The 23,411-nt window shown below is 41.4% G+C and overlaps 1 protein-coding gene across 1 annotated transcript; it reads right to left on the bottom strand.

Moving 5' to 3' along the window:
- Nucleotides 1–1,776: 1,776 nt before the first annotated feature.
- On the bottom strand, nucleotides 1,777–19,568 carry vopp1b (VOPP1 WW domain binding protein b). The gene is made up of 5 exons (XM_078280976.1): nucleotides 19,334–19,568; nucleotides 8,846–8,904; nucleotides 7,184–7,261; nucleotides 4,884–5,017; nucleotides 1,777–4,603 (listed from the first exon to the last, which is right to left on the bottom strand). Exons 1-5 carry the CDS (start codon nucleotides 19,382–19,384, stop codon nucleotides 4,407–4,409), a joined length of 519 nt encoding a protein of 172 aa, XP_078137102.1. The 5' UTR covers nucleotides 19,385–19,568; the 3' UTR covers nucleotides 1,777–4,406.
- Between the last annotated feature and the right edge of the window lie 3,843 nt (nucleotides 19,569–23,411).

Genomic DNA, 23,411 nt, shown 5'->3' with positions numbered 1-23,411 from the left:
TCTCTCTTGTAAACTTACTGGGTTAAGATGAGTTCTTTTATGGTGAATGAAATGATTGATCCAACAAAGTAGGTCATTGACTCAAATCGAAACATTGACGTCAGTGCTCCTGCCAGTTCTACCATCGTTTACCTTTTTCTTCTTCTTCTAGTCCGTAGAAATAGCAAAGTCGGTAGCCTTTCCTCAGTTGCACCACCTCTGTTCAGGAGAAGACTGCAACTAGTGTCCTGACCACCACGCGCGAGAATATATAGTTACGGCGCTCCCATGACGTCACACTGGCGCCAGACAGGTCGGCTGCGGTGAGTATACCGCACATTTAACGGTATGTGCATGCTCCAACTGCCCCCCCCACTCCACTGAAGAGGTTTTTGAACCGGAAATAATCTGTCAGCACCAGAGGCGGCGGCAGGGAGGGGCTAAGGGATGCTGTAGCTACCCCTAGGATTGCCATAGCACCCCCAAGAAATTGCTGTGGTTGATTTATAAATAAATAAAAAATCGTTAATGTGTAAATAGTGTAATTTATATTTGAAAAATGAATAAATACATTAATAAAACAAACCGATTATTTTTAGGCTAAAATACACAGGTGATCGTATTTGGCCAAAGGGTGCAGCACACATTGAACTTTTGAAAGGCGTGAGTCTAACGCTAGCAATGGATAGTTTTTTACTCCCTAAACGTCAAGGTGTAGAGACTTTATCAAAATCTGTAAATGAGACAGAGATATGGTGAACTTGTCACCAACCGGGACAAAGAAAAGCGGCCGGAGGAAGGTGATCTGACCACGGCTGTGATTGCTGTTAAGGATGCTTAACGTCACCCTGCTGTACATGACATTAGACAAGGATATCGCACAGCCAGGCCACAATGGGTGAGTCAGCTGATAGGGGTCCATGCAAGAACGTACGTGCAAGTGTTGAAACTGTGTGAGGATACATGCGTGTGTGTGTTTGTGTGTGTGCTTGGCTATGGGTGGTGTATTTGGCCTGCTGCATTAACCTTCTGAGCCACTGTATGAGAGCTGCAGTAATGATTGTTTGAACCCGGCTTGTTGGCTAGTATTTGAAATATGTTTGGTGGGCTAATCAGAGTTCTATGGTGCTGTTGAATCGGCAACTTTAAATCAGTCTCTCTCGTTCGCTCGCTCGCTTAGTAAACCGCGGCGGAGGTGGGTGGGCATCTGTGTGAGTGTGTGTAACGTTAACCTATTTGTGTCAAGGGAAACTCAAAATTTCAGAGCACCCTCACTGAAAAGTCCAGCAACCCCAAAGCACCAGCAAAAGAACATCTCTGGCACCGCCACTGGTCAGCACTGTGAGTTGTAGTTTTTACTAAGATACCATACAACAAAACAGCATTGCCTGAATCAGCGGGCCATCGGCAGCAAAGAGCCTACGGTCCATCTTTTTTACGTTACTCACCACCGTGCATGTCCATCCATTTTTTACTGTTTTAAGGCACTTACATAGACCATATGAATGGTTTATAAGTGGATGGTTGTTAGTATGTGAGTATAAATGTATGGGTACATAGGCTATGTGTAATTATGTATATCCATTTATTTTTATAGGGCCAGACTTTCTATTTTTCTAAACTGTACATTCTGCTTTTTATACAGTTGTTTAATTGTGAGCATGAATTCAGTAAACTCAAACTCACTACTTTGTCCCAGCACCTGCTTTTCTTTTTCATATGTGATAGTTCATTAAATATCTTGGGGTTTAGACTGTTGGTTGAACAGATGAATTAATGATGGTCACATGGGCTTTAAAGAAAACTCCTCCAAGTTGAAATTCTGAGTACAAGAAGGCACTACAGAAATGTTAATGAACCAGTGAAAAATGCACTGCAGGAACTCCATCATTTGCAGTAACTTCTAAATAAAATAAAAAGTTACACTAATATATTTCAGCATTTAAAAGGAACTATAGACAGGTGGTTTAAATCAGATTTCACTTGTTAAATGACTGCTCCAAATGGCACAACAAAAGTAGCTAGTTTAGGCTAGGGCTGGGCAATAAATAAATGTTATCAATTAACTTGAATGTGTAGTTAACGTTGACTTGTTTAAATGAAAATCGGTTTTCTCCTTAACATCGAGCCTCTGGGCTCCTGTACTTCAGAATGGGCTCAGCCCTCATCCCGCACGTTTGCCATAGAGATACACAAACAACATGGCAGCAACTAACGTTAGTTCTTTTCTTAACCGTAATCTCTGCCGAAATGACCGGCAGCTGGCGGTGCTCTGTACCCGGCTGACAGTCATCTATTCTCGGATAACTGAACCACCAACTACAGCTGACCTGACAGAGCACCATGCAGAGCACTGAAGCCGGTGTTGAGGAGCTCTGTAGCTGCCCTAGTTTAGGCTATTCAATTGGTGTAACTACAGGGCTGCTCACATCAGAAAGTTGTGCAGCAAAATTAATCTGAGTGTTTTTGCAAAATATTTTATTCAAAAAGCTTGGTGACATATTCACAACACTACCATGGCTAGTTGGTGAACTATTGTTCTGCTGGTGAGCTAACTGCTAACCCACTAGCTGGCCGGGGATAACTATCCTAAGTCAGCACCGTCAAGTTGATTTGTTTTTGATAAGTGGCGTAAATTTGGGGGTCCAACTTTGCATGGATTTACTTTAACCCTGTGAGTAAATCCATTATTGTTGGCGATTCCATTGGATTAAAAAGAATTCCGGCGCAAAACCTAGGGGTTAATAACAGATGTGTTCATGCTAATCAAATGTGTCTGTAGCTTGAAAGAAGCTAGCGTCGACTGCTGATTATCTTACAACGCTAGTATTCGGGGCACAGGGAAAGTAAAAACAAATCGCTATTGTGTAAAAAGGCTCAGAATATCACCAAACTTCAACTGTAGCATAATGAGGGTCCCGGACATTGTGAAGCTATGGCCACCGAACAGGATTGTGTTCTGTGAACTGTGTTTTGTACAGTCTGAAGATTTCCCCTCACTGATAAACAAGGCTGTACTTGAACCCGAGTGTCTTTATAATCTATCTTTTCAATAAACTGTCTGTACACTTACAAAGTTCTCAATGCTTCGGTTAACATTTAGGGACCCTCATTAGGCTACCGTTGAAGTTTGGTGATATTTTGAGCCTTTTTAGTGGTACAAAATAGCGATTTATTTTTACTTTCCCTGTGCCCCGAATACTAGTGTTGTAAGCAGTCTGCGCTAGCTTCTTTCAAGCTACAAACACATTTGATTAGCATGAAAACATGTCCCAGAGAACGATCGAGTGGGTACACATCTGTTATTAACCCCTAGGTTCACATTGCACCAGAATTGTCCTTCAATATGTAGCTAGGGATAGACTAACTAGGTTAGCTGCCAGAAAAGTATAGCGTTTATTACATCAATGACAGCTGCGTTGAAGGAGTGGTTATCTTCCAATATAATGTTATGCCATGAAGTGGGGCACGTCAGTGGCAGAATCTTGATATATCAGTGGGGTGTGGTGGAACAAAAGGGACATTTCCCATATGAACAGCAGCGAAGAGACATACCACAGTATAGGACACCAGCAATAGAGTGGCATACATCTGCCACTTTTCCATCTCATCCTCACTCTGTACTTGTCTGATTCATCTTGTAGTCAACTAAAGTCTTCATTCCTGCTAACAGAGAATGAGCCAGTGACTGCTGGAGCAGATCATTATGTCATTACATAACAGGACTACACATACTGTGATAAAAAATGGATCAAGAACTCATCGCTTAGTAAAGAGCCCATCTTGCAGTAAAATGCTGGATGGAAAATAAGTCAATGCCATCCTTAAAATTGCTTTTTAGAATGGTTTGTCCATAGATAGTCCTTTACAAAATGTTTTATAATAATGTTGTTTACTTTGTTACATTTGTCAGCTGTTCAGTTGAAAGTATTTCTAGACAATTATTTAAACACTGTCCATTGAGACAAACAGTATCCAGCATTTTAATACATAATGAGTTTGACTGTCATTTTCTGTTCCATTTTGCAAAGTTATAGCTGTAGTTGCATTGGGAAGGTGGAGGAGACAGGTGACAGTGGGTGAATCCAAAACCTGAATGGGTGCATCCTTGCTTGTCTTCAGTTCAACAAGGCTGGGATTATCACTGTACACATAGATCCACATAAATCAAGAGCATATGACGCACTGCAGATGAAGCAGTGTGTGTGAGTAAAAGAGTGTGTCTGTGCATCTAGATTCTGGTTACTGTATCCACAGGACAAGAGATTGTGTGTTTTCCAAGTCTTACATCCACAAACAGTTGAATTGCATCAATTGGCAGGCTTTCCTCTTCCTCATCTTCATCTAAATTTCCTGATAATGCAGCCTCTCACGGCCTCCTTCCCTTTTTCCTTGCCGAGTACCATATCCTGAGTTCCTTGTGGAAGTTACTTCTTGTCGCTGTTTTGAAATATTTGTTCGTAGGACGGAGGCGGGTGGTTGCAGTAGGACGGAGGTGGAGGGTAGGCGCCCATCATCATATGGGTGGAGTCAGGCTGTGCCGGGTGTGTCATGGTAACCCCTGTGTCGCCACCTGTCATCCTGTTGACCCCAAAGCCCTGCATACCCCCAGGCTGCTGGGAAACTGGAAAGAAGAGGAGAAAACGGTTATCATTTAGTATTAAGCATTCGCTTACTTCTAGACTGTGTGGTCAATGGCTTCATACACTGTCATCCTTTATACACAACTCATGGTTCATCATGTCAGCACACAGCATGTTACAAAACACCTAGCTTGTTTGGGTTACAGTTCTTCAAAAGAGGCCAAGAGTGCTAAAGATTTTAGTTTTATTCCTAATATGTAAAGCCAGGGCATTGTGTTTGCCACTTTAATTTGTACAGTATTTGTCTGAATCCTACTGTACCTGGTGTGCTGACAGGGTGCCTGGTGAAGGAGACGTTGAAAGCTGGGTCATCTCTCAGAGGGGATGGATACATCCTTCTGCGGACAAAGAAGCCAGCACCACAGCAGAACAATACTCCCATCATCAGCAGCACCCTGAGTGAAAAACAAAGAACATCCTAAACCTTTCACTAACCCAACATCATCAACTTACTCATGCTAATCTAGCAGGAACACAAAGACTCCGGCTTGTGCTGCCGTAACATGATTACTGGATATACCAAGTAAACTTTACTTCATGTAGCACGAGCGGATAGCTGACAGGAACTTCGCAACTGTTGTTTTGAATAAGGTGGGAACAAAAAAGGCGCTACATTACGCTGACTTTTTTGTGTCTATTATTTCGTTAAGAGGAAACTCAATAAAAATCCATTTGCCAACACTAAATATCAAACAAAAGCGAGACACTATATAGTATTAAGTTGCTGTGAGCTGTACATTCACCACTTCTAAACAGAGGCAGAACATAACGTAATCTCGGAGTTTATTCCTTCACAGCACTGTGCAATGCGAGAAAACCTCGGAGCTGACGGGCAAAGACAGCAGTTTTCATCAGACTCACCCTAGGTCGGGTTAAATAAGTGTACTGCTAACTAGAGCCCGACCGATAAAGGATTTCTAAGGCCGATACCAATACAAATATTTGATGATTTAAAAATCTGATATTCCGATATATCTGCCGATATATATATTTTTTTAAATCCAGAAATGCGTAACAAAACATAAACAGATTTCCTTAACATTAGTTATTTATTTTTATTTTTTTTGTATTTGTTATTTATGAGTCCTCACTAAAATAATATGATAATGCAGTTTAAATATAATTGTTTTATTGTCTCAACAGAACATCAAGAGGAACATCAAAATATATTAAAGTTCTGATAAATAAAATGTACAAAAATACAAACTTAAGATATGAAACTTAAAGTCCTTTGTACAAAATGACAATAACAACAAAAAAATCAAAGAGTGTTGCCAACAGGTACGTTGTAGAGCGCCCTCTGGTGGACAAACTATGCAACGCCAACACTCATAACATGGTTGAAGGGGGTTTTGTCCGTTTTTATTTAATTATTTTAATATTCACTAACAACACCATCGGCAAAATAACCCTGCGAATCAAATCCATACTTCAATGTTAACCATTATGCGCACACACACACACACACACGCGGGGCGGCTGCCAATCAAAAGGTTGGTGGTTCGATCCCTGGCCCTGCAGTTCCATGTCGAAGTGTCCTTGGGCAAGACACTGAACCCCCAGTTGCCCCCGATGCTGCGCCATTGGAGTGTAAATGTGTGTGAATGTTTATCTGAAACCTAGTACGGCAGCCTCGGCCACAGTTCATGAATCCTGTACTATGCAAAAAGTGCTTTGAGTAGTCATTAAGACTAGAAAAGCACTATAAAAAACAGTCCATTACATACACACACACACACACACACACACACACACACACACACACACACCGATTCTGGTGGTTGAGTAACGCAGATATTTGCTGATTGGCTCTCATAACGAGCCAGATTGGGTGGCGCATGGCAGCAGCATCAGTCCATGAGGCAAATGTCTCTAATTACGCCACATTTTAAGTGTGAAGTAAATGTCGTAGTACAATGTCTTCCTCTGATGTAGAAGTACACAGTGGGTCAGTAGTAGGTGTTACAGTGTGGCTGCATATTTAGGGCTTGGGCTTCTGTAAGTAATCATGGGGTGCAGTTTGGTTCTGGAGAAAGCTTCAAGTACCAATACCCCAGGCCAAGCAACTGGCCTGTTCCAAACAGACACAACTTGAACGGGCACTGTACTAGTAACAATTGAAATGTTAAATGAAAGTATTAAGAGTAACACAGCAGCCACAGAGGTACCATCATGTCTAGTCAACAAAGTCACACCTAACTGGATCAAAGCAAAAGAGGATATTTTTTCTCCTGCCCCCTATGCTGTGAATCCCTCCTCCCACAGAAACATGCAGTTCAATTATAGCTGTTCTCTATGGGGATGTGCTGACTCTAGGCAGATTTTTATTGTTTAAAAAATGTGCTGTTCTCATTTTTGGTGCATCTTTAGTTTTTTTAATGCTGTGAGCAGCACTGAAAAGTAAGCCATAATAATCCACTTTCAAATCTTTTGACCAGAAAGTTTCATAAAGGTACACACAGTAAAGTCCTTCTCTCATCTGACTGGCTCTAAAGCTGGGCCCTTTACACTGTCCACCCCTGTAAGAGATGACAGTAGACACAGCCCAAAATGGAACTCACCAGAAGTACCATAGTCTCTGGATGGACAGGGCTCTCACACAGCAGCGAGTCCCACAGCAATCCTCATAGGAGCGACATCTGCAACAAAAAAACACAGCGAGGCATATAGGTCAGCAATTAGCCTTAGAACACACACACACACACACACACACACACACACACACACCTTTATAACTAGCTGCTGTAAGTGAAAAACAGTAAATTTGTACAACGCAGCTTGATGCACAACGCGGTTAACCAGTGTGCCTATATTGCCCTTTAAATGTACTTTATTATTAGGGGTCCAAGCCCAAGGGGGCTGGTTCACAGATTAACAGATTAAAAGCATCTCCAGATAGACCTGACTAAAAGTTATCAAAAGAATTTTGCTACGTTAAACTATGCACAATTTACAACCAAACAAATTTTCGCAGCTAGCCATAAAACACGAACTTTAGCATATCTTGGCCAAATTAATAGGCAAGATCAAAATTTGGGATTATTGTTCGACATCCCACTCCGAGGCTATTTACCAAATTTGGTGACGATTGACCATTAGGGGGCGCTATAATCAACGTAGACGTGTTTTGCCAATAATTCCATGCATGTAAATGGACCATTTGCAATTGCAATGTCTCTGCCGTAGTAATTGCAATCAACATGAAACTTGTGATGCTTGTTCGTCATGCTGATCTGAGGCTCGGTACCAAATTTGGTGAAGATCGGCCATTAGGGGGTGCTATAATGAACGTAGATGCATTTTGGCAAATAGCTCAATGCATTTAAATGGGAAATTTGCAATGGCAATATCTCTGCCGCAGTAAATGCTATCATCACAAAACTTGATTATTGTTCGACAGGGCACTCTGTGGCTCTAGATTTGGTGATGATCGGCCTTTAGGGGGCGCTACAATTGAGGTAGAAGCTTTTTGGCCTTTTACTCAATGAATGGGAAATTTGCTATTGCAATTCACTACAGACTTTGGAGCTCACACTTAGTGACATTTCCTGACTTTTGCCTTGCCGCCGTCATGCTTTGGGTTCTCCTTTTGTGGGCTCCGCTTTCACTTTTCATTTAGAGCAGGTTAGGAGCACACTATAATACACAGAGACCCAACAGTTCCCCCATATCACATTTTAAATGGTGTTCAGATTGGTGAAACGGTGAGTCCGCAGTGACATTCTGTGTCTTACTGTAATTAGGACTGTATGAACATTTTGTATTTTGCCAAATGTTTGATCAAACTTCACCAAAGTATTTGACAATACATCCAATTATTTTTTACAATATTATCACCTACAGAATCATCAGAATCAGAAAAGGTTTATTGCCACAGTAAGATACACTTACAAGGAATTGGCCTTGGTGATTGGTGCATACACACAGTATATGCAATCATATGTATGCATATACACAGTCACAACAAACTGACTGATGCTATTTCTTATTAACAACAAACCTTTAGTAAAAGGACTAAAAAACCTGAAGTCCTACATCTTTTAAGACAGATTTGATCAGATTCGAGAGGGTGTGGTGCCACTGGGCTTCTTTCCCTCGCGTGTTAGATGAACTGCACAGCCAAACAGTGCATATTGTAAAATTTCTATTTAGTAACTTTTTGTTTGCAGAGTTTCCAGTTCATTGGTTTAAAGTTGTAGGAGTGGAACATTGTGCAGACTTACATGAAGTAGATGGGGTATCCGCCTTCAAAATACCAGCAGTACTTCTTGGCTTCTACACACTGTAAAAGAGAGACAGATTAAGGTAGTTATTAAAAACCATATAGAAAAACATTTGATACAATTCTAAAATGATATACAGAGATCCCCCTGCATCCTTTTTGTATGAACCCTCCATTTTCCATTACTGGCTTCACTTGAGAATAAACTGGAGAAGGCCTTTAATGAACTGTCTTTGAAATGATCTCAGGAAAATGCAGTCTGTTTTGTCGTATTAATTTAATCATCTTCAGGAAAAACCTCTTCACTCAGTTAAAGCAACAGTATGAAGATGTTTTACATACAGTAGCTCTGACTCTGAAATGCATTTTTTCAGTCATATGAGATTTCTTACACAAAGTGTGTTAGGTAACAAATTACAGTGCCCAGAAGCTCCACAGCACGAAAAGGAATGTTGTGCCCACAGCTAGGGAACTTTTCAGTGGCATGATATATGCTTGTTTTCTTAGATATGCTTTGTATATTGACATTACTTTTGAGGTTGAGTTTCATATCTTTTGCCATGCTAGCAGCAGGATGCCAATGTTAGTCTGACGTCCGGTTGGTTATGCTTTAGTACGGACTGAAATGAAATGGATGGATTGCAATGAAATTTGGTATGGATATTCATGGTCCCCAGTATATAAATCCTGATCACTTCAGTGAGTCTCTGACCTTTCTTCTAGAGCCACCTACTAGTAACATTTTCATGTATTCAGTGATATATCTCAGCATTTACTACAGTATATGGATCAATTTAACATACGTGCAGGTGTATTTTGGTGATCCTCTAACTTTCCAACTAAAGCCACAATGAGGTTGACAATAACTGTTGTATAAATGTCCATGGTATTAGGTTCAGACATTCATTCTAATGAAAAACTAATACTTTTCTCTAGTGCCATTATCAGGTCAGAACTTTTAGTTTGGTTTATTACAAATAAAGAAGAAAAAGAAACTAATGGCATTCTTCAGCCTCAGCTGTACTTTGTGTTTAGTGCTAATCAGCCAATGTTAGAATGTGTTGCGCTAAATTAAGATGTTGAACATGGTTAACATTATGCCTGCTAAACATCAGCATGTCAGCATTGTCATTGTGAGCATGCTGATTGTGGCGGAATTTCCAGAAACACCATGTTGTGGTATGACGAGACAATGGGAAAGCTTAGACAACATCAGGTCATTTATAGGTCACAGGGCAGGGGACGAGAATATTCAGAGAATAATAACCAAACTTTTTCATGTATAAATACATGTTTGTTTGTGTATCTACCAACTCCATTTCCAAACATATCTTTGACACTGTGTGGAGAGCAGAGCGGTAGGGTGGCAAGCCAGGTGAAGCCGTTTTGGTAACGTAACCAACATGGCAACACAAAGGTTATGTTTTAGGCTACTAGTGAAGGATGGCACCATACTGTGACACTTGGGCAGAGAAGAAATAGCAGGAACACACCCGTTGAGTGACAGAGAGAGAACGATGGCAGGGGGAGATTTAAACAAAGTACAGCTGCAACAGGGAAATGCATCCCGTCCCTTCTCAGTGACACAATGCACACCTATTTGTCCAGACTGTGTTCTGCTATCACTGTGGTCGCTGCTGGGAAATGTTTTCCACACAGAAAGTGTGAAATCAAATCTTCACAGAGTCCCTCGTCTGAGAGCCAGTGAGCCAGTCTACTCCATTTTTGGTCTCTCTTCTCTTTCTTATATTTTGTAAGACATAATTTTCTTGACAACCGACCAACAAGGTTACCCCATGGTGGAGCTAGAGGGAAAGTCATTTGAGGACCTTGAATGTCTGTACGCAATGTAATGGCAATCCATCAAACAGCTGTTGGGATATTTTAGTCTGGACCAAAGTTATAGACTGTGTAACCAACACTGCCATCCAAATTAGAAAGGTTCATCAATTTCAATTCAATTCAATTTATTTATAGTATCAAATCATAAGATCATAAGAGTTATCTCAAGACACTTTACAGATAGAGTAGGTCTAGACCAGGGGTCTTCAAGGACCCCTTAACTAAAAGAGAGACGGAGCAGGGACCCCCTACTACATATAGTGTACAAAATGAAGTTGCATATTTTTATTTTTTTTATTTAACCTTTATTTAACCAGGTAGGCCATTGAGAACAGGTTCTCATTTGCAACAGCGAGCTGGCCAAGAAAAGCGTAGGCGTTGCAAGACAACAAAACATCAATACAGTACAAGAACACAGAATACCACATACTACATAAAGTGCAGAATAAGTGGGCATTACAAATGCCGGCACGTAGTGAGGTGCAAGTAAGTCGATGGATGTGCAATATACATGAACAGAGAGTCTATATCACTGCTGAGATGGTGTAAAGAGTCAATAAAAAGATAGTCTAGTGGTCTAGTTAGTGAAGTAGATCAGCTATAACGCAATGTATATGAATAGACAGTCTAGATAAATGCTGAGGTGTAGTGAAGAGTCAACATACAGTTAGTGCAAGATGTGGTCTATTAAGTGATGTAGATCAGTAATAACACAGTAAGCAATAATCAGTCTATATAAATGCTGAATGTAGAGAAGAGACAATACACAGTTTATTATATTATATTAATATATATTAAACTGGGCCTACAATAACGTGCAGGATGGCCTAAAGCCGTTTTACATACCTTTTATGCATAGAATACTAAGCTACTAACATAATTGTTGGCATGATTTTATAAATCATGTTTTAATTAATTAATCCTCAGGATGAACTGTCTCTGTCGATCATGTCTCAGTAAGCCTATCATCAGTGGGGATTTATATTTGCTGATAATATGTTGGATTCATGTTTTCAGGATTTTATTTTTTGAAAAAATTAACAATAATTTTGAGGCCCCCCTGCATTGACTCTGAGGACCCCCTAGGGGTCCCGGAACCCCTGTTGAAGATCCCTGGTCCAGACCACACTATAATTTACAAATACCCAACAATTCCAGTAATTCCACCAAGAGCAAGCATTTAGTGTGACAGTGGTAAGGAAGAACTCCCTTTTAGGGAGAAACCTCAGACAGACCCAGGCTCTTGGTAGGCGGTGTCTGACGGTGCTGGTTGGGGTGTGATGAACAGTGGCAATTACAATAAAGATAATGGAACTATGACAAGAAATAGTAGCTGTAGAAGTTCATGGCGTAGCAGGGCACTGCAGGGCGTGGCAGGGTGACAGGACGTAGCAGGGCATAGCAGGGCACTGCAGGGCATAGCGGAGTGTAGCAGGGCATAGCAGGGCACCTAGCAGAACCACGGCTACAGCTGCAACCATGATTTAGGTGCCACCCTAATCCAGGGAAAACTGCGTGGCAAGAAAACATAAGGACTCCGGGGAATAAACTCCCCGGGCAGCATATGTAGGTCACAATACCAGAAATGCAATGCTCAATACCAATACCAGAATTTGGTCATCAACTTTGAACCGAAGAATCGGTTCCTGTGACATCCCTACATATATGCAGGGTTTTCCCTGCCAATATACGGCACTGTCTGCAGCCGCAGCCCACACGTTAGCGAGGCTGCTGTGGAGAGAGAGTAGCAACACAGTCTGTGTACAGTTTATCTGTTGGTGAATAAATGCTACTACTCCTAAAGGCCCAAGCCAAGTTCCCGTGTCTTGCTTGCTACCTGGGGAAATAAAGAGTAGGGGGTTATTATTAGTAACAATTTCAGCGCAGGCTCACTAACTTAAGGTGGACCAGCTATTCTCATTTTAGTGACAAGCAGCTCCTCCAAGTTTTGCTTTTAGTGATCTCTCCCTCGCTGCAACTGACAATCACAATACATAATGTCATTTGCATGTAAGTGCTCTATTAAACCCAGGGAAAACCCTGTATATGTCCTCAGTTAGGTTTCGCCTAGTAGATATATAGTATAAACGTTTTGGCCTGATCATGTCAAAAGAGAAATTATTATGGGCTCGGCGAAAAAAAGTAACATCAAAACAAACAAGAAAGTGATCAGGAGTCATCCTCTAGAGCAGTTTCTCAATCTTACAAGATAGAGAATATACCAGGGACCCCCCAACTTTACTTTACAAGTACCATCACTTTATCTGCTTTGTCTCTGCATCAGCATGTCCAATTTCCTGGCTGCAGTTAGGTTTCGGTTAGTTAATGCTGCTGCTGGTCTCAGTGCTAATATTATCATTATTATTATTATTAACATTATTATAATAGCAGCTCATCTCATAATATTCTGGCCAACATGAGCCTTTATATGACTCACTTAACAATGTCACTTCTGGCAGGATGGATATGAGTGTAGTGTAGGCAAGACAAATAAGGACTATGTCATTGGCATAGCAGTTACAGTATGTGCAAAGAAATAGGACAAAACTGATATATCATATATCAAAATTATATTTCTAATATAGAAATACACACAATAGCTATAATAGCAAGACTTCCATTTCCCATTTCTTGACTTTGGTGCTATCCATCTACATTAGCTTGGACCTTATTGTTATCCTGTAGCCATGACTCAGAGCACTGGTCCCTGTCCAGCTTTGTTCATTGTCCTTCTCTAATGAGAGCTCAGTGAAAGTGCTAACGGCGGAGGAAAATGTCCCTCTGTGCTCCTGCGGGACAAAAATGAGTGTTATTCAACCAGAGAATGTGTTTTTCTCCTTTGAAAGCAGTTCATATGGGTTTTGGCTAAAGGACATTTGGAGGGATAAATAGGTCAAATTGTTTTACAGCGCACATGAAAGCTTCCGAAGCAGTAGTGTGTGGGTGGTGACCAGGCTGCGTTTTGAAGTTGAAAGGAGATGGGTCGATAAAGAAGCTCCCTGTAAAGTCAGACCTTACTGAACACTGCTATGCTCCAGTGCAGGGCCTTTAAACTCATCAGCTGCCATCACTTTCTAATTTTTTCCCAGCTTTCAGTGTGCTACAAGTACGGTTGGGTATCGCTTAGGTTTTTTTTCCGATACCGGTAATACCATAATCAGTTGAAATTGAACGCACCACTAAGGTAGGCTAACGTTACCTGCTGTATTGTGTTAACTAATATCAGGTGCAGCGATGCTCCTGTAATGTCTGTTTCACAGCACCAGAGGGCAGCGCTGGCAGTTAAGAGGCCATATTGGTACTGGGTTTCTGTACCCAACCCTAGTGCTACAGAGACACACAACAAAGATATTTTAAGTCATATTCCACACAAAACGATATAATGTTTTTCTTATTGTTTTGGAGTTTCAAGGCAGTTTAGTCCTTCATGGTCTACATTGGGTTTCACGGGTGCCAAGAATGAACCCTGATTTGTTGTTTGCAGACTTAGAATCATCTTGACATGAAAATGGTCAAAACAATGGTCAAAACATTATTTTGAATGTTGAAACAATTGCAACAATATCAGCTGTTTAAATAAAAAAAAAATAAAACGTATTTGCCTTCAATTATTCCAAATCTCATCTTTTGCTCAATTCTGTTTCATCTCTTCGTCTCCGTTCTTCCGTTCCTCCCATTTGCCCTCCCTCCACCTCTCTCTCTCCTTCCGGTCCTATTGTTCTCTAATGACTCCACAAGTGGCTCTGCATTAGGAAGCATGGTCAGTGTGTTTTTGGCCTGAAGACAACAGAGGAAACTATGGAAGCCTGCACTTTTGAGGTGAAATCAGAATCAGAAGATTGAGAAGATGAACAACATTTTTTAGCAGCAGTTCACCCAGTATTATAAATCTAAATGTAAAAGACAATAAATAAATAGTATAACAACAAATTAGAACGAAATATACAAAATGTATATACACAGAATTTGAAAGAAATATATACACAAAAATAGAAACAAATATACAGACTAAAAGTACTGGTTATTGGTTATTGCACATGGTCCGTATGTGAAGGTGTGAATGTGTGTGTGTGCATGTAGAGGGGGGTGCAGATCTGCCCTGTGCTTTCTGAAGTCCAGAATGATCTCCTTAGTCTTAGCTGTGTTCAGAGGCAGGTTGTTAGCCAAGCACCACTTGGACAATTTCAAAGAAAGAAGGCAGTTCTGGTTATTTGGTTGATGTGTTTTTCAAAAGTGAGGTTGCTGTCAAAAATGACTCCGAGTTTAGGCATGTGTGGGGATGGAGACAGGGTGGAGTTGTTGACAGATAGAGCAAAGTTATGGGTGTTCTTTGTGAGGGATTTCGGGCCGATAATAATAAAGTCTGATTTATTGTAGTTGAGTTGGAGGAAGTTTGTTTGCATCCAGGTTTGAATATCAGTGAGATAGTTGGTCAGGGTGGAGGATGTAACTGCGGTGATGCATTTGGTGGAAATGTAGATCTGGACATCATCAGTGTAGCAGTGGAAGTGAAGACCATGTTTGCGTATGATATTTCCGATTGGCAGGATGTAAAGGATGAAAAGGAGAGGACCAAGCACCGAACCTTGGGGGATGCCTTGTGACAGCGGAGCAACGGAGGAGGTGCAGTTGTTGATGTGTATGAACTGTTGTCAGTGGGTGAGATAGGAATGGAGCCAGGAGAGTGCGGTGCCAGTGATGATGCAGTAGGTTTCCAGTCGAGGAGGATGGAGTGGTTGATGGTGTCGAAGGCTAGAGTGAGGTCAAGCATGATAAGAATGGTGAGGTGACCAGAGTCAGAGGAGAGGAGGAGGTCATTGTTGACTTTGAGGAGGGCCGTTTCAGTCCTGTGTTGTGAGCGGAATCCAGATTGAAATGGTTCAAACAAGTTATAGGAGGAGAGGTTGGTTTGAATTTGAGCAGTGACATGTTCCAGGATTTTTGACAGGAAGGGGAGGTAGATAAGCTGACAGAGCGGATGGATTTATGGATTTGAGGTTCCTGAATGAGATTTTGCGCTTGTGTTTTGGGATAGGAATGGGGATGTTGATGTCCGTGATGATTGCAAGATGGTCTGAGATATGGAGGTTGATGCTGGAGCGGTAGATAACAGAAGTGACGAGAGGACTGGGACCAGAGAGTTTGAAGGCGAGATGTTCAAAAGACAGGGCGGCTGGGATGGAGATGCCGGTTATTTTAATGTCCTTTCTGTGAACAGTGGCCACGCCACCTCCCCGTCCCTCGTGCGTGGTTTGTCTGTGTGGGTGAATCCTGTTGTGATCTGGTTGAGTGAGAAGTAGTCCAGGGGTTTGTGCCAGGTTTCGGTGATGCAGAGGAAGTCCAGTTTGTTGTCAGTGATGAATTCATTAAGGATGAGAGTTTTATTTCTCAGCGATCAAGTGTTGAGCAGGGCTATTTTCAGATGACGTCTTATTTGTTGGGAGGACTGGGGGAGGGGACAGAGGTTGAGCAAATTGGCATGCTGTGAATTGCTGTGTTGATGTGATGACGAAATACGGTTTAACCATAGTGAAGGGATGCAGTTTGGCTAAGAGTAGTGGTATGTGAATAGGCAGCCAGAGAGTTTCTTTAGAGGACGGGGTGGTGACATATGAGGGCAGAGGGGGGAGCTGGTGAGGATGATCGAACTGGGAGCTGCCGTGGTGGGCGGAGAAGAAGAAGACTGCAGGGTAAGGGGGGGTAAATAGTCACGCACGTGGGGCAGACTGTACAGCGTGCTGTAATTTGACTGCTAAAAACGAGCTACCTAATCTGGTTGGGTGAACTCCATCAGGCCTAGGATCAGGCCAGGATGTAGGGATAAAACGATAAAACAATCTCGAAACGGGATGGCGATAAAGTTCAGGTTGAAAACGATGATAAGCTTTGGACATATTTACCCGATAACACAACTGCCAGAGTTTGGCTTTTGGGCTTGGAAGGCGGTAACCACTTCCTATTATGATGGTTTGTTTGTCATTGGTGTTGTGTGGAAGTGTGTTCCCTCGTCGAACAGTGTTTCCCTGCTGTTAAAATGCGTAGCTCCCCCATCGAGTTATGGTTAGGAATAAAGGTTTGGTTCAGGTTTAGGTAATGTTAGAGGGAAACACATATCAACAGGGGCAGTGGAGCTGAGGGCAACAAAAGTGATGGTGGACATGAATGTGAACTTGGGTTATCTTCACAAGCTGAAGATATTGATGATGAATAAAAAGGGTTACAGTTGTGTGAACATGGTTCGGATTTCACTAATGCACCGATGAGCAATTTAAGCCGGTGTGCAAAATATGTCGGATTGTTTGTGCCAAGCAGGGACGATTTGACTTGTTGAATCGGCCAGTGGGCAGTCGGACTCAATGACCAATCTGACTGGTGGACTGCTAACCCAGAAATGAGGAGCGGGATGAGCGTGACTAACGCCTCTCAAAATCTGATGAAAATCTTTTAAACTGACCTTTTTCGATCTGAAATGAAGACAGATTCAACAACTGCATGGCCCATTTCTCGCTTAAAATGTTTTCAGAAACACGTTATTTGCGTAAAATACGAGACCATATTCCGAACCTGCCGCCATTATGGTCTGGCTTTGAAATTTGGGAGTAGCCAGACCCACGTGACGCGTTCGTCCAATCAATCTGCCGGTTTTCATTTTTTGGGCGACAATACAGATAAGCCCGCCTGCTGTTATGGAGACGTATTACGTCTCGCACACGCGCAGAACGTACGCTCAAGTCGGCGTTTCTTCGGTGTGTTCCGAGGCACTTTTTGGACCTCGGGGAGGTAGTCAGTCCGACTGCCTTTTCTGCCGACGGTCGACCATCGGGTTGGTGTGTCAGAGCCTTTACACAGACAGACAGACAGACTACTACAGGACTAGCCTCAGTTTGTCAAGATGGGGACGTTCGACCTGAAACTGGCTTGAGATTGTGGGAGATAGTGTTGGTTAAATGCCATTAAAGCAGAAATATTAAATATACAATGATATCCCATCCCTCTTTAAGCCAAACTTCTCTAGACAAATGGAGTGAGCATGAACATGTTGTTAAACAGGCATTATTTAATGAATGCTGAATGGTCTGTCAGCAGCTCCTGTTTGCAGTGTACTAATGAATTTACAGACAACTACTCAATTACTTTTATACTGAAGAAAACTTAAAAACCTGATGGGTTCATTTGCAATGAAATTCAGCGATATCTCTGGAAAGTGTACCCGGAAAATAATAATAACAGCTCCTTCCTCCCGCACGTCGGCAGTAGCAGCATTATAAAATGCAGAGTTTAACTTCACAACAGCTGCTAGCAAAAGTGAGAAAAAACACTGATCATGATTGCCCCCGTGGGGAAAAATAGAGGTTGTTGATTGGTTGATTGGTTAATTGATTGATGACGGATGGGGGTGGAGATTCTGACCCACCCTGGTTTCACTGACCAGTCTAATTGCTGTCTCAGAGGCTTTTCACCACGACAGACACAAGATGACTGCTGTCGTCAAACCAAACGTACAAGTTGCCCGAACCACTCCTCAAAGTGATCACAGCAGTACCAATACAAGGTCTGAGGGCTTGAGTCCCTCTAGGCTTCCCACTCACATTCAAAATGGATGTGCTCACTAAGTCAGCCGAATGAAATACAATAATAATGATGAGAATTAATAATGTATGAATAGACATGAGCATCAGTGGTACTGGACTGGCAAAAAGAGTGGGGATCATGACCACAATGTGCTTCCTTCAGAGCCCAGAAAATAACATTATAAAGCTCATAGCATCCCCTCATTCTCCTGAAACGATCCTTAAGATCCTGGTGGCAACCACAACATTAACATTAAAAATGATTCTCATGTTGAGATCTCATGTTGATGATGTCAATGTGTTAGCCTACACTGTAGAGAAGAAAAGAGGACACTTCACATAATACATATACATGCATCAAGGTCTGAAAAATTGGTTGGGTGACAAGACATTAAAATCATAAACATACAGTAAAACACAATGAAAAATGAATGAAACATTTGACGTCATTGCCTAGGCCTTGCATAACTCCTGCCTACTTTAGGCTTCACCTACAGTGTGTGAGTGTGTGTGTGTGTGTGGGGGTCTGGGCACAAGGACAAAGGATGACTGATCACAGGTATTTGTCACAGAGCACCAAACTGTTTAACACCTAACCACTCCTCTTTCCAGCATCACCTCTTTTCACATATGATTACATCACGTATTATTCTTCACGTCACATTTGAGATGGGGGGTGCTACCAATAGAAGTACAATTTGATTTATATTAAGTGTTTCTTTGTAGAGGACTTACATGCCGAAGTTACCAGACAATGTCATACATTTTATCAAGATCACATTGTGTCCTCTACGATGTGTGGAATTCACGCAGTAAGCGAATGAACATTAAATTATACTACTTTTGAATTCAATTTGGCGAACAACGCTCTCAAAACAATACCAGCGGCACGTATCGACACTACATCACAGGCTGCCCGCTAGCAGACCGACTCCACTAAACTACTGACTGCTTCTACACGTTAAATACACTGTCTCCTTTCAACCACACGCGCTGTCTATCAATCATCTTTCATAATGCCGCGGCTCATGATATTAATATCGCGGCTCGTGATAATAATGGCAGGCATCGCTCACCTCTAGAAATAGCCATAATGTCAGGGCCAATTCGCACAGTGGCTTCCTCATGTCCGCCGCTGGGAGAGCGAAAGCTCGGCTTGTGGAGAAAAGAAGGGCGAGGAGATGCTACTTTATCGCAGAGCCGCTTTCATCCCGGAGACACCCGGAGATCAGATCAGCCGCTCCGGCAGCCTGGGTGACGGTCAGACGGTCCGCAGACGCAGATCAATGGCATGCTGGGAAACTGCTTGGTTTATTCCACGCCCCTTTACCAGCCCACCCCCGCCCTATACACGCACACACACACACGCACGCAAGCGCACAAACACGTTTTATTATTGTTGTAGGCCTACTTAAGAGGACTTCCTATTCGCCACAGTTATTGTGGGCCTATAGTAAAACACCAAACATTTCTTATTTTGAGCACTATTATTTACAGAAAATAATCATTTTGATAGGTAGCGCTCAAGAATGTGATATAAACAAACGGAAAACTATGGTTAGAACTAAGACATGGGACTCTGAACTGTGATGATTTTTAAATTTCAGATGTTGTTATATATTTTATCTCCTGCCATGAATTACTTAATTTGATTTTGGGTAAATTTGAGTTTGTATTTCAATATAAAGATTATGTATAGCGATGCATGTTATGTTTCCATGTATGTACACAGTATGTGTGTTATGTTTATAAAAAAACAAAACAAAAACAGTCTAGTACAGCTGTACACCACCACAACTAGTGTTTTGTAGCTACTTTAATTAATATGAACTTTCCATTCCATTTTTCCATTTTTTTAACCAGCAGCAGTTTTCAGATTACATCATGTGCTTACATAATTGAAAAAGGGTTCTTGACTGTTGTAGACAGAAGTGGCTGAAGAAATGCTTGAAATCCATGCTTTTTGGTCTAAACGTCATACCCAAATTAAAAGTGGTACAGCTCCCATACTCTGACACCCTGGGGTGTGCCTGACATCATTGGAAAGGTGATTGATGTGAGTGTGTTTGTGTATTTGACAAGTGTTGTATTTTGTAGTTTTTTGGCTTTTTTCTTTGCACTTTTCAAATGGAAATAAAAAAAACGCACAGACATATCTGTAGAAATAAAAACATATAAAATCCATTTTTGAGTCTTTTGGCTTCTGGATTTTTTTCTGTAGTAAGCTGAGACATGTGGCTAATGCCCTGTGTTGTCTGTCACCTGTCAGATGTGTTTACAGCAGTGTATTCTAATCATTTTACAGATGTATGACTTGGACGGAAATAAAAAAACTCCATTCTAGCCTCTGTAACTCTGTGTCAGTAAGGCCTAGAATCACCCTGACTATTGTAACAAAAACGTGAGTGTTTCCTTTCCAATGATGTCAGGCACACCCCAGAGTGTCAGAGTATATGGGAGCTGTACCACTTTTAATTTGGGTATGACGTTTAGACCAAAAAGCATGGATTTCAAGCGTTTCTTCAGCCACTTCTGTCTCCAACAGTCGAGAACCCTTTTGCAATTATGTAAGCACATGATGTAATCTGAAAACTGCTGCCCTGATTAAAAAACAATGCAACTGATCTCAGCTGGTATTCTGTCTGGAATGGAAATTTATAAGTGACCCCAAACTTTTGACCGGTAGTATATATATATATATATATATATATATATATATATATATATATATATATATATATATATATATATATATATACAGTGGGGCAAAAAAGTATTTAGTCAGCCACCAATTGTGCAAGTTCTCCCACTTAAAAAGATGAGAGAGGCCTGTAATTTTCATCATAGGTACACTTCAACTATGAGAGACAAAATGAGGAAAAAAAAATCCAGAAAATCACATTGTAGGATTTTTAATGAATTTATTTGCAAATTCCTAGGGAAAATAAGTATTTGGTCACCTACAAACAAGCAAGATTTCTGGCTCTCACAGACCTGTAACTTCTTCTTTAAGAGGCTCCTCTGTCCTCCACTCGTTACCTGTATTAATGGCACCTTTTTGAACTTGTTATCAGTATAAAAGACACCTGTCCACAACCTCAAACAGTCACACTCCAAACTCCACTATGGCCAAGACCAAAGAGCTGTCAAAGGACACCAGAAACAAAATTATAGACCTGCACCAGGCTGGGAAGACTGAATCTGCAATAGCTGATTGGTGTGAAGAAATCAACTGTGGGAACAATTATAAGAAAATGGAAGACATACAAGACCACTAATAATCTCCCTCGATTTGGTGGCTCTACTCAAGACTACTCCGTGGGGTCAAAATGATCACAAGAACGGTGAGCAAAAATCCCAGAACCACACGGGGGGACCTAGTGAATGACCTGCAGAGAGCTGGGACCAAAGTAACAAAGGCTACCATCAGTAACACACTACGCCGCCAGGGACTCAAATCCTGCAGTGCCAGACGTGTCCCCCTGCTTAAGCCAGTACATGTCCAGGCCCGTCTGGAGTTTGCTAGAGAGCATTTGGATGATCCAGAAGAGGATTGGGAGAATGTCATATGGTCAGATGAAACCAAAATAGAACTTTTTGGTAAAAACTCAACTCGTCGTGTTTGGAGGGGAAAGAATGCTGAGTTGCATCCAAAGAACACCATACCTACTGTGAAGCATGGGGGTAGAAACATCATGCTTTGTTTTTCTGCAAAGGGACCAGGACGACTGATCCGTGTAAAGGAAAGAATGAATGGGGCCATGTATCGTGAGATTTTGAGTGAAAACCTCCTTCCATCAGCAAGGGCATTGAAGATGAAACGTGGCTGGGTCTTTCAGCATGACAATGATCCCAAACACACCGCCCGGGCAACGAAGGAGTGGCTTCGTAAGAAGCATTTCAAGGTCCTGGAGTGGCCTAGCCAGTCTCCAGATCTCAACCCCATAGAAAATCTTTGGAGTGAAAGGGAGGTGTCCGTGTTGCCCAGCGACAGCCCCAAAACATCACTGCTCTAGAGGAGATCTGCATGGAGGAATGGGCCAAAATAGCAATAGCAACAGTGTGTGAAAACCTTGTGAAGACAGAAAACGTTTGACCTCTGTCATTGCCAACAAAGGTTATATACTCTAAGTATTGAGATGAACTTTTGTTATTGACCAAATACTTATTTTCCACCATAATTTGCAAATAAATTCATTAAAAATCCTACAATGTGATTTTCTGGATTTTTTTTTCTCATTTTGTCTCTCATAGTTGAAGTGTACCTATGATGAAAATTACAGGACTCTCTCATCTTTTTAATTGGGAGAACTTGCACAATTGGTGGCTGACTAAATACTTTTTTTAGAACAATAAAAAAATACCTGGTTGGGCCTGCAATATTAGGGTTACTTCATTTCAAACATCACATTTCCATTTACATAAGCAGACTGGGTTATATGAGTTTAATTATGGCAGTATAACCAAACAGTATATCCACTGTATTCTACTGACTTACTGTGTACTTGTACTTCAGAGGAAAACCCTGTACGGCTGTATTTACCTGACCTAACTCACCTAGCCAGGTTGCTAATAAAAAGCCAAATGTGAGAGAGTGAATAAATCCTGATGTATATGAACAGGATGAAATGGATCAGATGTGTGGAGCAATGAGGAGCCTGTAACCTCCCCCACATTCATATACAAAAATATAAAAAGGTTTTCTTCAGGTTTCCCATTTGAGGTTTGACTGGTGCTCTAAACGTCATCTTGTTACTCTCCGTTCTTCTGCAAACGACACTCGACTCCACCTTTATGTTAATGAATCAACTCTATTCACACAACAGCAGTAGATGGAAACATACCTTCATTTGCATTTGTCTGTTTCGGAATATCTGAAAATTTAGTTCAAATTCGCACTACAATTGGATGGAAACCCGACTAATCACATTTCCAAACACCTAATCCCTCTGCCTTTAGCAGAGGACATTTACATCTGTACTCACCACACCATTTAAATACTACACGAGGAAAAGAATAATATTGATCACTCGAGAAGTATGGGGGACTTGTTTGAGAGCACATTTTAACTCACGTGCCTTTTTTTCAACTTCACTGTGACATCATAATGTCTCCATAACTCAGGAAGAGAAGGTGCTGAACTATTGACACTCA

Source organism: Sander vitreus, chromosome 22 (genome assembly GCF_031162955.1).
Source record: "Sander vitreus isolate 19-12246 chromosome 22, sanVit1, whole genome shotgun sequence".
Lineage (NCBI taxonomy): Eukaryota > Metazoa > Chordata > Actinopteri > Perciformes > Percidae > Sander > Sander vitreus.
This window is presented reverse-complemented; position numbering and strand designations above follow the sequence as displayed.

Coding starts and splice junctions, on each gene's coding strand:
- vopp1b (XM_078280976.1), bottom strand. CDS start 19,384: ATGAGGAAGCCACTGTGCGAATTGGCCCTGACATTATGGCTATTTCTA. Junction 8,905..19,333: donor CATTATGGCTATTTCTAGAG/GTGAGCGATGCC, acceptor TCTCTTTTACAG/TGTGTAGAAGCCAAGAAGTA. Junction 7,262..8,845: donor GGATACCCCATCTACTTCAT/GTAAGTCTGCAC, acceptor TTTTTGTTGCAG/ATGTCGCTCCTATGAGGATT.